This window comes from Eupeodes corollae, chromosome 1 (genome assembly GCF_945859685.1).
Source record: "Eupeodes corollae chromosome 1, idEupCoro1.1, whole genome shotgun sequence".
In the NCBI taxonomy this organism is placed as follows: domain Eukaryota; kingdom Metazoa; phylum Arthropoda; class Insecta; order Diptera; family Syrphidae; genus Eupeodes; species Eupeodes corollae.
Genome location: NC_079147.1, coordinates 271,868,035 through 271,880,580, shown reverse-complemented (window position 1 = coordinate 271,880,580; position 12,546 = coordinate 271,868,035). Strand labels below are relative to the sequence as shown.

At 34.6% G+C, this 12,546-nt stretch overlaps 1 protein-coding gene across 3 annotated transcripts in view; it reads left to right on the top strand.

The window, feature by feature from the left end:
• The window catches only part of LOC129938556 (unconventional myosin IC), a 116,707-nt gene extending 110,865 nt beyond the window's left edge, over nucleotides 1–5,842 (top strand). For all 3 annotated transcript variants that reach the window (XM_056046188.1, XM_056046187.1, XM_056046189.1), the window contains 7 exons: nucleotides 867–937; nucleotides 2,196–2,587; nucleotides 2,647–2,853; nucleotides 2,915–4,532; nucleotides 4,598–5,030; nucleotides 5,100–5,199; nucleotides 5,262–5,842. In XM_056046188.1, the coding sequence (XP_055902163.1) occupies nucleotides 867–937; nucleotides 2,196–2,587; nucleotides 2,647–2,853; nucleotides 2,915–4,532; nucleotides 4,598–5,030; nucleotides 5,100–5,199; nucleotides 5,262–5,276 (2,836 nt within the window). In that variant the 3' untranslated portion in view covers nucleotides 5,277–5,842. The remainder of the gene's footprint in view (nucleotides 1–866; nucleotides 938–2,195; nucleotides 2,588–2,646; nucleotides 2,854–2,914; nucleotides 4,533–4,597; nucleotides 5,031–5,099; nucleotides 5,200–5,261) is intronic.
• The last annotated feature ends 6,704 nt before the right edge of the window (nucleotides 5,843–12,546 follow it).

Here is a 12,546-nt window from a genome sequence, read left to right as displayed (position 1 = left end):
ACTGGTTTGAGTTTTTGTGTTAAGTAAACTTAACTTGTAATGACGTTTGGAATGCCAAATTTCAAATATAAAGGAGTAATCGACAAACCCAGGTTTTCGTCAACTCTACGGGCTACAGATTTTTTTTATGTGATTTCTAACAACTTCAATGCTTTCTTGAAGCATTTATCGTTTTTTCAATGACGTAGTTTTTTCTTAAAAAATTTCAAAAGATGACAGCTTCACAAGTGGCAGCTGCCCAAACCTAAATAGTGTACTATTTAAAATAGGCAAGTTAAGACGACATAAAGGGCTTGAAAGTAAGTCAAGTTTCTAGTATCTGAATGGTAGGCTTCCCAGAAATTGCATTCCAATAAGGCAACTTTTTTGAAAACGTGACTAAAAAGTAAGTGAAGAAAAATCTCTCTCATTATCAAGTGAAGTCTATTTATGTCAAAATGACAATTATTTTTAGCACAATTCTATTTAATGTTTTGTATAAAAAAGTTCATTGTCAAATTACAAATCGTGATGGATTTGTAGCCTGCCTGAAGAGTGTTTTTTGCAGGTGAAGGTTATTGAAGTAAAGTTCTGAGTTTGACACCTTGAAAAACTAACTAGTAGCTTTGGTCAAGACTTTCTTATAAAAAATGCAGTTGACTGCAAATATGTTGTCCCTTATGTTGTCTCAACCTACCCAATGCTTTTTTGCTAATGACGTTAATTTAACTTGTCAAAATTTAAATTATTGCAGCTTCAAAAGTGACAGCTGCCCAAACTCAAATAGCGGGCTATTTAAAATAAAACCTTTCATTGGAAACCTCTTTATTAAGTCAATTTCAAACTTTATTTTACTTTTTGATAATTTTATTTTAATTTTATTACAGGTTTGCAGTAACAGACAATGCGTTCAGATCCCTCATCGAAGAGAATAAAGCACAGTGTGTGCTTATCTCAGGTACGTTTTGGAATTTGTTTTTATATTTTTACTTACGAATATTAAATTTATTAGATTTTTACATAAAACTAAAGAATTTTTGATAATTGTTGAAACTCTTTTCTTAAGTTAGTTTTAATGATTCTGCAAAACTGTTTCCGTTAATGATAACCTATTGCTTTTTTAAGAGGAAACCTATTGCTTTTAAGGAAGACTTAATCATTTGCCGTCGGAAATGAAATCTATTGAGCAAAATTTATCAAAAAAAGCTTGAAAGTTTCATATCGATAGTTAATTTTTTTCGTCGTTTCGTTTCATAAAATGGAAAAAAAAATATTATTGACGCACGATAATGTTGAAAACCTTTACACTCTTATCATAATTCAAGTTAATTCAATAATTGTTTCATGTGCTTATCGATGTCAGTTATAATATTCCATAATTATATTATTAACTTTAATCCAAAATAACTACATGATAAAATCATTATAACTTTATACTTAACTTATCACCAAAATAAGTATTAAATTGACTTATTTGACATTGATACGATTTTCAGCCTTGACATAAAATAAGAACTTAAAAATTTAAATAAATGTCAAATATGGTATCTGACGTATGTACTTAAAAAAATGTGTTGCTTTCAGTTGAATGAAAAAACATGATCAACTGTCATTTTGATAGAAGTGGACTTGACTTAATAGTTAGGGACATAGACACACCATATGAAGACCGGAAATCAATCTGTCATTCTGGTTTGCCTACAAGCTGAAACGTCAACTTACACGCACCCTTAAGTCTAACATCAATTCACCACCCTCTTAAGTCAATCCACCACGAAAATGAAGTATAGTAATGAGAAATTCTTCAGGGGAGGCACCTAGTGGCTGCGGCGACAATAGCTATTGCATTTTTTGGGAAGAGTACGATAACTCAGGCGACAAAGTTTGATGACGATTTGTATAAAACAGTTAATAGTGACTAACGTTCCAATCAACTTTCCATTAAAGGTGCCTTAATTGGAAGGTAATTCTTGGCAGCTGGCCAATCAGATACTTGAAACTTGCGCATCTTGCAAGTCCTTTATATCGTCTGAACCTGCCCATTGACATTTGTTAAAAGTCTTGTCTCATGGTCTCATGTTTTACAGTTTTACAAGAATAGTTACTTATCTCTATGAGTCTGTGACGGGCAACCTTTAATTTTGGATATTCGATGACTGTTCAAAGACACAAAATATAAAATTACATATATTTATCATGTCACTGTTATTTTTCAGGTGAAAGTGGTTCTGGTAAAACAGAGGCCTCAAAAAAGGTGCTTCAATACATTGCTGCTGCCTCCGGACATCAGACAACCATCGAAGGTGTTAAAGATAAACTTCTGAAGAGTAATCCAGTCTTGGAGGCTTTCGGAAATGCCAAGACCAACCGCAATGACAACTCATCTCGTTTCGGCAAATACATGGATGTGCAATTTGACTTCACAGGAGTTCCCATTGGGGGCAATATTTTGAATTATCTTCTCGAGAAATCTCGAGTTGTCCATCAAAATAATGGTGAAAGAAACTTCCACATTTTCTATCAACTTTTGGCTGGAGCTAGTGATGAGCAATTAAAGGACTTGCAATTGAAAAGAAACTTGGATAGCTATTATTATTTGAGTGATGGGGTAAGGATAAAAGTTTGGGACTTTGTTTTCATTTAAGTAATCCATTTTGTTTTTCTTAGGAAAAAGGATCAGTTGCTCGTATTAATGACAAAGATAATTTCAAAACCATCAAAGAAGCAATGAGTGTTATTGATTTCACCGAAGAAGAGCAAAGGGAGATTTTTAATATTGTTGGAAGTGTTTTGCATATGGGTAACGTTGGTTTCACTGAAGAGGAAGGTCATGCCAAGATTTTGAAACCTGAATCAGTTGCAGCTGTAGCTAAGGTAGGTTTTTTTTAAGATCCTCCTCTGTTACACATGGTATATGAACATTTTCTATTTTAAGCTCCTTGGATGCAATGTTGAGGAACTTTCTGCTGCTATGACTCATAGAACAATTGATGCTCAAGGTGATGTAGTTACATCCCCATTGAGCCGAGAAATGGCTATCTATGCTCGTGATGCTTTAGCCAAGGCTGTCTATGACCGTCTCTTCACTTGGTTGGTTCACAGATTGAATGTCTCCCTCCAGGCTAAAGACGTTCGTGCAGCACGAAAGAATGTCATGGGTATCCTCGATATCTATGGTTTTGAGATCTTCCAAAAGAACAACTTCGAGCAATTCTGTATTAATTTCTGCAATGAGAAACTGCAACAGCTCTTCATCGAACTTACCTTAAAGTCCGAGCAAGAAGAGTACAATCGCGAAGGAATTGAATGGGTTCCAGTAGAGTACTTTGATAACAAAGTCATTTGCAACCTGATCGAAGAGAAATACAAGGGAATTATTTCAATCTTGGACGAGGAGTGCCTGCGACCAGGTGACCCAACAGATTTGACATTCCTGGCTAAGCTAACCAACCAGTTGGGCAATCATCCACATTACATCTGCCATCACAAGGCACCAACCCAAGTGCAAAAGACAATGGGACGAGATGAATTCCGTTTGGTTCACTACGCTGGAGATGTAACTTATAATGTGGTTGGATTTTTAGACAAGAACAACGATCTTCTCTTCAGAGATCTAAAAGAAACAATGAGCAAAGCTCAGAATACTATTGTCCAGGCGTGCTTCCCCCAACAGGAATATCTATCGAAGAAGAGACCTGATACTGCAGTGACTCAGTTCAGGATCTCACTTAACAATCTTATGGACATCCTAATGTGCAAGGAGCCATCGTACATTCGTTGTATCAAACCAAATGACCAACAAACAGCAGGCATCTTCAATGACAGTTTGGTGTTACATCAAGTTAAATACCTTGGCTTGATGGAGAATTTGAGAGTTCGCAGAGCTGGATTCGCTTATCGAAGAACTTATGAGATGTTCTTGCAACGATACAAGTGTTTGAGCAAGAAAACTTGGCCAAACTACAAAGGTTCTGCAAAGAATGGAGTGGAAATCCTAGTCAAGGAAATCGGATTCGGACCCGAGGACTACCGATTGGGACAGACTAAGATTTTCATTCGATTCCCTAAGACCCTCTTCGACACAGAAGATGCCTTCCAAGCCAAGAAACACGATGTCGCTGCCATTATTCAGTCACACTGGAAGGGACGTAAACAACGCCAAGTCTATCTTAAACTTCGTGAGAATACTATTGTCCTGCAATCGTATTGCCGACGGTATCTGGCAATTCAAGCTGCCAAGAAACGACGAGAGGCTGCTGATAAGATTCGGGCATTCATTAAAGGTTTTATCACCAGAGAAGATCCACCAAACGGTTTGAACGAAGCTTTCATTGCCAATGCAAAGAGATCGTGGCTCATGAGGTTGTCCAAAGAGCTGCCAACAAAAGTACTCGACATGAGTTGGCCTTCATCACCTAAACATTGCCAGGAAGCCTCTAGATACCTCCACAGAGTGCACAGACTTCACCTAGCAAGGAATTACCGCCAGCAGCTAAGCAATGAAAAGAAACAGCAATTCGAGCTCAAAGTTACCGCTGAAAAAGTCTTTAAAGGTAAGAAGGTTTTTGTTTTCCAAACTGATATTCTTTTTCCTAAAATTTAACTTATTTCTCAATAGATAAAAAGAAGAATTACCCCCAAAGTATTGCCAAATGGTTCAATGAAGATCACATTCCCAAGGAACATGCCACCCAAGTCAACAACTTCGTTACAACAACACTTGGTTCCGAAGAACTTAAATATTCCTCGCCTTGTGTCAAATATGATCGACACGGCTACAAGCCCAGAGATCGGTTCATCCTTCTCAGCAACAAAGCTATCTACCTTCTTGACGCAAAGACCTACAAACAAAAGCATCGACTGCCGTTGGACAAAATTGATTTTGTGCTAACAAACCACAGTGATCATCTGATGTTGGTTCGGATTCCATTAGACTTAAAGAAAGACAAGGGTGATCTTATTCTAGAGATTCCTGCAATTATTGAATGCTGTACGTACATTATTCACACCGTGGGCACAGCAAACATAATCAGTATTGTGGACAGAGATTCGTAAGTTTAGGAGCTTTTGGCAAAGGTTAAGAAACAGATTTCAGTAGATTGTTCTTGGTTTATTTTTAGATTGGAGCACAATGTTGTTAAGGGCAAGTCAGGTGTTATAGATATTCAAACAGGAGGACAACCTGGTATAAACCGAGACAAAAATGGACATCTTGTTGTTGTAAGTACCTAAAAAACTGAACATCTTGTCCAATTTACTTAGTTTTTCTTTTCGATTCTCAGATTGCTGGACAATGAGCAACTTGCAAATGTTTATAAAACAATTACTAACAAAAACAACCTAACCAAGGAGAGACCTCTTAAAGATGGCTTTAACTATAATATTTTTGTGTTTTAAACTAAATTTATATACAACGAAGACAAGTTTTTAATTTCTTTAAGTATTAAATAAATAATTAAATTAAAAATAAGAACAAAAAACTGCACACTTAAAAATGAATAAATTAAAAAATAAATAAAAATGAATTATAGAAATTGTGTACTTTTTGTGTGCCATGAAGCATTTGATTTATTATACTTAAATGTGTATGCAATTATTTATTTTGCAATTTTAATTTTATTAAGTTTTGTTTTTATTAATTGTCATAAAATGTGGTGCATAATAAATAAAAAATATTTTATAAGTATATATTTTTTAATCCACATATGATATAAAATGCGTCCTTTTTTAATTTTCATGGAAATTTCCATTTCTTTTTTTATATAATGTTTGATTAATTTATATTGTATAATTGACAACAGTATGTACTTTTAATGTTTATTGTTAATATGAAGATTTTTGTAATAAAGCGATATAAATTGAATTTTCATGTTGAATTTTTATTCAAATCGAATTTTAAAGCTAAAATGGTACGTTACATTTCTAATTTATATAACTTTAGGCAGTTTTCTTGTGATATGGATTGTCATAAAGCTCGAAAATCTTCACTTAAGCTACTTAACATTTACAGAAAATATAACCTCGATGCAAGCACACAAAACTATTGAGATGCAAATAAGAAGTATAAAGCCCTATGTAAAGAAAAACAACATTTCCAGGCAATTTGCAAGTATTACAGCAAAAGATTGCTGGAAGCTGGCCAAAGAGATACAGGATAATCCTGCGAATACTGGAAACCCAATCCAAGCTTTCGAATTCATGTCATATTTCGAAAACTCGCTAAATTCAGATCGGTTAAGCAGCGGAGAACAGCGTGAAACAAATCTAGTTGGAATACCCGAACTTGAACACCCAATTGATTTGAATGAAGTAAAAAAAAAACAAAGTTTTATAAAAATGATGCTAGTAATTCTTTTATTGGGGAGGTTCATACTACGTGCGGCAATCAAGTTCCGGGAATTTGTCAATAAAAAACAAGAAAATGAAGTTTAAGGAAAAATGTTACTATTGACCTTCACAATAATCTCCCTTTAACTGTACACAAAGATTCCAACATTTCTCCCATGATTGGAAGCACCCTTGGTAGTCCTCAGAAGTTAGTCCGTTTAGCACCACGGTTAGAGCTTCTTGCACTTTTTGTACGCCGCCATGATGAATTCACTTGAGGTGCGACTTCATATTGGGGAATAGAAAAAAGTCGCAGGGAGCAATACCGGGGCTATAGGGTGGGTGAGTCAACGTTGGAATGCCTTTTTTTGCCAAAAACTCTTGCACGGGAATGGGTGAGAACCTTAGGAACCATCTTTGCGCAGATCTTTCGCATGTTCAAATTCTCGTGTAACATCTTGCGAACCGTTTCTTTGTTGATAATTAACTCGTAAGACAATGTAGGTACGAATGCATAGGCGACGGTCAGACGTGATCAACATTCGCGTCGGTATGAGAGGTGACGGGATCTTCTTCAAGTGGATCGTCTTCCATCGATTCACGCCCTTCCTTGAACCGCTTCGCCCATTGAAACACAATCGTTTTTGACATGCTATCGTCTCCATAGACAACCTGCAATCTTCGGAGGGTTTTTGCCAGATTTCACTAAAAATTGAATCACAACACGCTGCTTGTATTGTACGTCACACATTTTCATTACGCCACTTAAAAAGTTAGTTGCAATAAATGCGCATAAAACGCAAACTAAACGTGCTATATACTTCAACTTTAACTTTAACTAAAAGGAAGATTCCCCTTCTTAGATACATATGTAGATGATAACAAATGAAAAAGTTTTTCCAACTTTTAAATTATAACTGAATTCCGGGATCTTAATTGCCACACCTCGTACTTTGCTGAAAAGAATCTACGAAACAGGAACAATCCTTCAAATATCAATTATCTTTCCACTCTTCAAAAAAGGTGACACTAGTCTGGTATCTAATTATCGTGGGCTTTCATTTTAGGATACGCTCTACAAATTGTTCACCTCATTTTTCCTAAACCGCCTCACTACTTTGATCTAGACGAAAATGGTTAAATTATCACGGTGTCTGGGATGTAAGCAGTATCTCTAATTTGTTTGGAACGAGTGAAGGCGTTAAACAAGGTTGCATTATGAGCGCTCTGCTTTTTGTCTTGTTCTAAAATGACCTCCATTCTGAACTCCTCATCGAAATACATGTGGAAGGAATCGGTATAAATGTTCTTTTGTATGCTGATGATATTGTAATTTTGTCTGAGAGTCCAGCTTTACTTCAAACAATTGATAAATGGAACCTTGAAGTTAATCTTGAGAAATCTGAAATTGTTATTTTTAGGAATTGAGGCCGAAGAGAATTAAGTGAAGAATGGATTTTCAAAGGTGTAGAAGTAAAAATAAACCAGTACAAATATCTTGGAGTCTTCTCTACATGTCATATGTCTTCGTCTGAACATCTGATAAAGGGGCTCTCAACATCAAGTTAGTTCAAGAAAAATAAGTTAGTTCCTCATTTAGCAAAGTTTAAAGTCCATGACTCAGCCGCCAGATCAATTACAAAGATTACGTACAATGTGAAAAGCTTCAAATGTTTTTCGTAAAAACATGTTTCAAGGTACCAGATAATACCTCAAACTACGTTATAAACATCGAAACCGGTCTTCCCAAAGCATTTCTTACTATCCTTAAAATACATTTTAAATATTTGCGAAAAGTTTCCAGTCCACCCAGTTCTTGATTACCATGCATACTTTCACCCGAAGTACCTACTTCGCAAAAATATTTATTAGGCACAGGAATGGTCAGGCCTTTTCCGCGCGACTGGCATCGTTATCAACTATGAAGCAAGTAATTTTGATTGGAAACATGACCACAACATGCTTTTGATTAAACTGAAAGAACAACAGTGGAAAGATTCTACCGGAGGTGCTAATCTTGATGTAGCTGAGAACACCTACCACTTCAGCACTAAAAATTAAGTCCAAAACGTATTTTCCAAAACTTTTAAGGTATCAAATTCAAGTTTTTCTCGAAAAATAATAGCTAATGAAAATTTTCAGAAACTAAGTAAGATACTTTATACTTTTCAAAACCATCATACAATTCATTGTTAAGAGTTATTTTGAGTTCTAGCTTAGTTTCTAAAACACCGCATTTGTTTGTTTTTAGAAAAATTAAAAGGCAAGATTCCAATTTAGGATATCTTAGGGACCAGTTATAGCTATCATAAAAATCAATCCGAAAAAATTTCCTGAATAAATTCCACCGACAAATTTTACATTGTATTTAAACGAAAATATTAGATATTCATCCGATTGGTTTTGTAGTTATTTTATTGACAGTCTTGCTATGGTAGAAATGTCAAATTGATATTTGATTCCCTGTGTAGAATAATAATACAATTTTTCTGTAAATTCAAACATTTGATTACAATTCGGATCATTTTGATTTTAAATGCCAAACATTTTTCATTGGTCGCATTCGAAAAGCTAGTGGCTACGTAGTCAAGGGGTTCTGATTGGCTAAATCTAGCTACAAAAGTAGTTGAAATTTCCCCTCCGACGTAGTGTAAAAATTTCGGCTAAAAAGTTAGTTGGCACTGATTTTGACGTTTCACAATCAGCTGTTGAAAAAATTTAAAAAAGATACAAACATTTCAAAATGAAACTTATTGTGCAGTATTTAGAAATAAATTACGAAATAGAGGCAGATGAAGAAATTTGCAATAAAAATGTTTTAAACTAAATTTATATACAACGAAGACAAGTTTTTAATTTCTTTAAGTATTAAATAAATAATTAAATTAAAAATAAGAACAAAAAACTGCACACTTAAAAATGAATAAATTAAAAAATAAATAAAAATGAATTATAGAAATTGTGTACTTTTTGTGTGCCATGAAGCATTTGATTTATTATACTTAAATGTGTATGCAATTATTTATTTTGCAATTTTAATTTTATTAAGTTTTGTTTTTATTAATTGTCATAAAATGTGGTGCATAATAAATAAAAAATATTTTATAAGTATATATTTTTTAATCCACATATGATATAAAATGCGTCCTTTTTTAATTTTCATGGAAATTTCCATTTCTTTTTTTATATAATGTTTGATTAATTTATATTGTATAATTGACAACAGTATGTACTTTTAATGTTTATTGTTAATATGAAGATTTTTGTAATAAAGCGATATAAATTGAATTTTCATGTTGAATTTTTATTCAAATCGAATTTTAAAGCTAAAATGGTACGTTACATTTCTAATTTATATAACTTTAGGCAGTTTTCTTGTGATATGGATTGTCATAAAGCTCGAAAATCTTCACTTAAGCTACTTAACATTTACAGAAAATATAACCTCGATGCAAGCACACAAAACTATTGAGATGCAAATAAGAAGTATAAAGCCCTATGTAAAGAAAAACAACATTTCCAGGCAATTTGCAAGTATTACAGCAAAAGATTGCTGGAAGCTGGCCAAAGAGATACAGGATAATCCTGCGAATACTGGAAACCCAATCCAAGCTTTCGAATTCATGTCATATTTCGAAAACTCGCTAAATTCAGATCGGTTAAGCAGCGGAGAACAGCGTGAAACAAATCTAGTTGGAATACCCGAACTTGAACACCCAATTGATTTGAATGAAGTAAAAAAAAAACAAAGTTTTATAAAAATGATGCTAGTAATTCTTTTATTGGGGAGGTTCATACTACGTGCGGCAATCAAGTTCCGGGAATTTGTCAATAAAAAACAAGAAAATGAAGTTTAAGGAAAAATGTTACTATTGACCTTCACAATAATCTCCCTTTAACTGTACACAAAGATTCCAACATTTCTCCCATGATTGGAAGCACCCTTGGTAGTCCTCAGAAGTTAGTCCGTTTAGCACCACGGTTAGAGCTTCTTGCACTTTTTGTACGCCGCCATGATGAATTCACTTGAGGTGCGACTTCATATTGGGGAATAGAAAAAAGTCGCAGGGAGCAATACCGGGGCTATAGGGTGGGTGAGTCAACGTTGGAATGCCTTTTTTTGCCAAAAACTCTTGCACGGGAATGGGTGAGAACCTTAGGAACCATCTTTGCGCAGATCTTTCGCATGTTCAAATTCTCGTGTAACATCTTGCGAACCGTTTCTTTGTTGATAATTAACTCGTAAGACAATGTAGGTACGAATGCATAGGCGACGGTCAGACGTGATCAACATTCGCGTCGGTATGAGAGGTGACGGGATCTTCTTCAAGTGGATCGTCTTCCATCGATTCACGCCCTTCCTTGAACCGCTTCGCCCATTGAAACACAATCGTTTTTGACATGCTATCGTCTCCATAGACAACCTGCAATCTTCGGAGGGTTTTTGCCAGATTTCACTAAAAATTGAATCACAACACGCTGCTTGTATTGTACGTCACACATTTTCATTACGCCACTTAAAAAGTTAGTTGCAATAAATGCGCATAAAACGCAAACTAAACGTGCTATATACTTCAACTTTAACTTTAACTAAAAGGAAGATTCCCCTTCTTAGATACATATGTAGATGATAACAAATGAAAAAGTTTTTCCAACTTTTAAATTATAACTGAATTCCGGGATCTTAATTGCCACACCTCGTACTTTGCTGAAAAGAATCTACGAAACAGGAACAATCCTTCAAATATCAATTATCTTTCCACTCTTCAAAAAAGGTGACACTAGTCTGGTATCTAATTATCGTGGGCTTTCATTTTAGGATACGCTCTACAAATTGTTCACCTCATTTTTCCTAAACCGCCTCACTACTTTGATCTAGACGAAAATGGTTAAATTATCACGGTGTCTGGGATGTAAGCAGTATCTCTAATTTGTTTGGAACGAGTGAAGGCGTTAAACAAGGTTGCATTATGAGCGCTCTGCTTTTTGTCTTGTTCTAAAATGACCTCCATTCTGAACTCCTCATCGAAATACATGTGGAAGGAATCGGTATAAATGTTCTTTTGTATGCTGATGATATTGTAATTTTGTCTGAGAGTCCAGCTTTACTTCAAACAATTGATAAATGGAACCTTGAAGTTAATCTTGAGAAATCTGAAATTGTTATTTTTAGGAATTGAGGCCGAAGAGAATTAAGTGAAGAATGGATTTTCAAAGGTGTAGAAGTAAAAATAAACCAGTACAAATATCTTGGAGTCTTCTCTACATGTCATATGTCTTCGTCTGAACATCTGATAAAGGGGCTCGCAACATCAAGTTAGTTCAAGAAAAATAAGTTAGTTCCTCATTTAGCAAAGTTTAAAGTCCATGACTCAGCCGCCAGATCAATTACAAAGATTACGTACAATGTGAAAAGCTTCAAAGGTTTTTCGTAAAAACATGTTTCAAGGTACCAGATAATACCTCAAACTACGTTATAAACATCGAAACCGGTCTTCCCAAAGCATTTCTTACTATCCTTAAAATACATTTTAAATATTTGCGAAAAGTTTCCAGTCCACCCAGTTCTTGATTACCATGCATACTTTCACCCGAAGTACCTACTTCGCAAAAATATTTATTAGGCACAGGAATGGTCAGGCCTTTTCCGCGCGACTGGCATCGTTATCAACTATGAAGCAAGTAATTTTGATTGGAAACATGACCACAACATGCTTTTGATTAAACTGAAAGAACAACAGTGGAAAGATTCTACCGGAGGTGCTAATCTTGATGTAGCTGAGAACACCTACCACTTCAGCACTAAAAATTAAGTCCAAAACGTATTTTCCAAAACTTTTAAGGTATCAAATTCAAGTTTTTCTCGAAAAATAATAGCTAATGAAAATTTTCAGAAACTAAGTAAGATACTTTATACTTTTCAAAACCATCATACAATTCATTGTTAAGAGTTATTTTGAGTTCTAGCTTAGTTTCTAAAACACCGCATTTGTTTGTTTTTAGAAAAATTAAAAGGCAAGATTCCAATTTAGGATATCTTAGGGACCAGTTATAGCTATCATAAAAATCAATCCGAAAAAATTTCCTGAATAAATTCCACCGACAAATTTTACATTGTATTTAAACGAAAATATTAGATATTCATCCGATTGGTTTTGTAGTTATTTTATTGACAGTCTTGCTATGGTAGAAATGTCAAATTGATATTTGATTCCCTGTGTAGAATAATAATACAATTTT